The 4,214-nt window shown below is 38.4% G+C and overlaps 1 protein-coding gene across 1 annotated transcript; it reads right to left on the reverse strand.

The window, feature by feature from the left end:
• Positions 1-2,492: 2,492 nt before the first annotated feature.
• LOC116181159 (pro-resilin-like) lies at positions 2,493-3,375 on the reverse strand. Its single transcript, XM_031501437.1, has 3 exons — positions 3,298-3,375; positions 2,999-3,244; positions 2,493-2,948 (listed from the first exon to the last, which is right to left on the reverse strand). The coding sequence occupies exons 1-3, from the start codon at positions 3,301-3,303 to the stop codon at positions 2,679-2,681; spliced, it is 522 nt and encodes a 173-aa protein (XP_031357297.1). The 5' UTR covers positions 3,304-3,375; the 3' UTR covers positions 2,493-2,678.
• Between the last annotated feature and the right edge of the window lie 839 nt (positions 3,376-4,214).

Genomic DNA, 4,214 nt, shown 5'->3' on the forward strand with positions numbered 1-4,214 from the left:
ATCGTTAATAAACGGCAAACGTGTAAAATTATGGAACATGTAAAAAACGGTTTTTTGTTTTTTTTACAATAACTTTTTTTGTAAGCGGTACAGAAAAAATTCCTTCCTTGGTACAAGACTAGACACCATAACGAACCAAATAGCGAAAAAAGTAGAACAATAGCTCTTAAGATAAAAAAACTAGTAGCGTCGCAAAGTTAGCGGACGGACGGACGGACGGACGGACGGACGGACGAACAAAGTGGCCACAATAGCGCATTTTTTTTTTATTTTTGTGGAAATGCGCTAAAAACGCCGCAAATACACCGATATAGCTATCGAGCTTAAGACGCAATGGAGAATGAAATCTACTGTTATAGTTCCCATTATTCTTAGTACTACCGGAGTAAATTTCTAAACATAACACATACTACATACACAAATGATCCACAACGTATAGATGTAAACAACAGTACTCGCTCCACTTTTCGCTAACCCAAAGAAACACACAAATACAACAAGTACAACAAATGATACAACATATACCTACTACAATCAGAGATTCACCTCTGAAACAATCCACATTGTCACAACCCATTAGTATTCAACCCAAACGCAAAAACCTAAACAGCACTTTAGACTCACAACATGACACACAGCATACTGTAGTATCTTCACCCTTAACTCAACCAACCACACAAACACAACTTCCTGAACAAACAAACGCAATAAATACAAGTAACGCAACATGCACTACAAAGACAGGTCCACCCAATAAAGTTACACGGCCTACCACAGCTAAAAAACACAAAACTCCTTCTTCACAGAAACACACCACGTTATCACAACCCACTCGTATACAACCCAAACGCAAAGCCAAAGAAACACTTGCACAATAAACTCCATTTAATAAAATTGCTAAATTTTTTTTTTTAACAATTTTATTTGTAATAGGTATTTGTTATGTTGTAACCTTTTCTTAAATATATTACGTAGTTTATTAATTTACAAAAAAAAAAAATAATAAAATTGCTAAATAGGAATTATTATAATTATTTTTTTGTTTTGTTTTCCTCTTTCCTGATAGCGTTGGCTATTGTGCCCATCAATAGCTATGTTGGTAAGTATGAATTACATACTATTCCTAGATTTCCAATGTGCGTGTGTGAATTTTTTTAATTTTTTTATTAGGACCCGACATAACTTCACCGGACGAGCGACGTACAGACACAGACACTAATCGTTACTTGATTTTAATCCGTGCGATTAGTTAACCAGGCTAGACCTGAGTTCTCACAAGAAACACCGACCATAATAGGTAATAATAGTAATATTTATTCAAACCACTTTGCAATAAATACAATTTTGTTTGTGGCAAGTCAAGAGAGACAAATAAAAGTAAAGCACAAACGTAATGACATACAAGACATGGATCCCACTTTCTTGTTTCGCGCAAATCTACGAAATCGAGAGAGCTGCTAATATTGTAATGTGGATAAAGCAGGCGCGTGGCATATTATGGTGGAGTGTCCACAGGTCAAGGATATTTGGTTTTTAGCTTTAGCAATGAGCAGTGAAATTGTATCTACTCACGCCCTTCCCACCATCGAAATTTTAGCAGCCTGCGGAATACAAGGTACAACGGACACTATCAACTTAGCTAACTTATCTTGAACTACACAAGATTTTTTATATACCTATCGAAATTCGGTAAACCAGATGAGAAAGAACAGCGTAACACCAAATCTAAGCAGCTCATACAAAAAGTCACTGAAAGGCCATGTTTTACTGTCTTACTCATGGCACACGGGGAAAAAGTCACTCCAAAAATTTGAAGAACAGTGGTGTATTAACAAGGTGATATGCTATATAGACGAACATGAAACGTTAAGGTGGGGCAATAACCTGTAAAAAAAAGGCCTTGATTTGTAGAGGGATGTAAATTATCAGTTATGTGTAATGAAGTGTAAATATTGTACAGATTTAATAAATATAATAATAATAATAATAACAACATACAGGCCTAGTTGAAATTTATTATATTATATTATTTATATTATATGTATTATATATTTTTGAAAATGTTCTTCAAAGATTGAGATTCTACGACTGCGTCCTATTCCGTGTAGAAAGGCTATCCAGTCCGTCCAGACCCTCGATATTAATTGGTCCTTCGAACCATATCGCGTTTCGTATTTTTATGACCAGTTTACAACACGGGGCATAAATTCGTTAAAATTCATTGCACGCTCCTTTCAACAGTCTTGTTTTGGAAGCAAACGATCCCGTTTTCCGTTGTTGCTAATCTTCCGCCTCTTTATGGGACGACTACAAAATAAAAGTTACTATATGAAGCCATTCCAAATGTGAATGTAGAAATCCTCATCGCTCCGTTAATTAAACGCGTTGCGTGTGCGATTCACTTTCTTGTATTTTGCAATGAAAAGCGCCGGGTTTATAATGCATAATTTATTTACAAAAATATAATACTTTTACACATAATACTCTAGATACATAAATATGGCAGTTTTAAATAAATATTCTTACGATTCCGATTTTATGAATCGAATACCATTGATGTATGTATAGGCTGGCTATTTACAAGTTATGCACAGTTGCCAAGCTGTACATAGTTGGGACACCGTTTGATTACTAGGAGATCGATGAAACGGTGTCAATCGACGCGAATTAAAATTAGACTAATAATGGTAACCGGCGCTTCCGCCGCCGCCGCCCTGGTATCCACCGGCGCCCGCGTATCCACCACCGTTGGCGGTACCTTCGTACGAGATTTTCGGTTTGTATCCATTCGAGTCGGCGATGTAATCGACGATTTGCTTCCTGCCGTCTGGAAGAAGTACGAAGTACCTACCCTGAGCTACGTCTCCTTGGCGCGCTTCCTGGTGGCCGAAGTCGTTGCCGTAGCTGGGCTCGTAGACGTGGTACTCGAAGTTGTAGTTGGCGGGTTCCTGTAAGGTGCGTTACGCTCGAGTTATGTAACGAAATGAAAGTGACTTACGGATGGTCCGTCATCGTATCCGCGATGTCCTCCATAACCACCACCGTTGTGTCCGCCATCGGGAGCGCCGTATTGTTGATTGGGAGCGCCGTATTGTGCATTGGGTCTCAATATCGCAGCCGTATGGGAAGCAAAAGAGGGTGATCCAAACGATCCCGACGGCGCGCCGTACTGATTCGACGGGGGTAGGTAACTAACGGGCGGCTCCGCCGAGATTAACCCAATTATGGACAAAACGAGAATGACCTAAATTTAAAATACACTTTTTTTGGTTTTGGAAACACCGAGAACGCACATACCTTCATTTTTTAGCACTATAAAGTAAGTATATCACGAATGTAAAAAGCAAACGAGATGATCTGATTGTGTGAATCTTTCGCGGACGCTTATATACTCCAAAAAGTGCAATAGTGGGTGTAATCTTTAACAAAATGATTTACTTTCATCCTAAAACCTTGCTACAGTACCATCACTAAAAGAAATTCCCCCATCCTTATTTAACCGCAGGTGGAAGTGTGAATAAGTTATATGATGTAATTTGGACGTGTTTACGCGATTTAATTTGCGCTTTAATAAGTAATTTAAATTTTTTTCTTCTTCTTATGCTATTACGAACAAAATGATTACGTTAAGCTTAAGTGGGTCAGCAGTCGAATTCCTCGCATCTTCCGATTCTGTTTATTAAATTACGTTTGCACTTATTGCACTAATTATCGTATTAGTTAGTATTTGGCAACATTACCAAATCGCATACAGAGATTTCTTTCTATGCCTTCCTTGTCTGCTTGCTATTGCAGCTTCTTCAGTAGACTTTAAAATGACAACTCAACGATTAGGGGTAGGTAATCATGCAATTGTTACACAGGTAATGTTACAATGGCATGGCCTTCGTCTCCGTCATTGTCTTTGTCGTCGTCGTCGCCTTCTCTCTTTCTCTTTCCCCATAATTCGATTTTCTCTTTGGATTTCGTTTTCAACTTTTGTTTGCGGTGCAAGTTTTCCGTACGCCTTCTCCTTTCCAATTTTTCTTCTATCCTCCTTTTTAGCGCATTTCCACAAAAATAAAAAAAAATGCGCTATTGTGGCCACTTTGTCCGTCCGTCCGTCCGTCCGTCCGTCCGCTAACTTTGCGACGCTACTAGTTTTTTATCTTAAGAGCTATTGTTCTACTTTTTTCGCTATTTGGTTCGTTATGGTGTCGAGTCTTGTACCAAGG

This window comes from Photinus pyralis, unplaced genomic scaffold (genome assembly GCF_008802855.1).
Source record: "Photinus pyralis isolate 1611_PpyrPB1 unplaced genomic scaffold, Ppyr1.3 Ppyr1.4_LG9, whole genome shotgun sequence".
NCBI lineage: Eukaryota > Metazoa > Arthropoda > Insecta > Coleoptera > Lampyridae > Photinus > Photinus pyralis.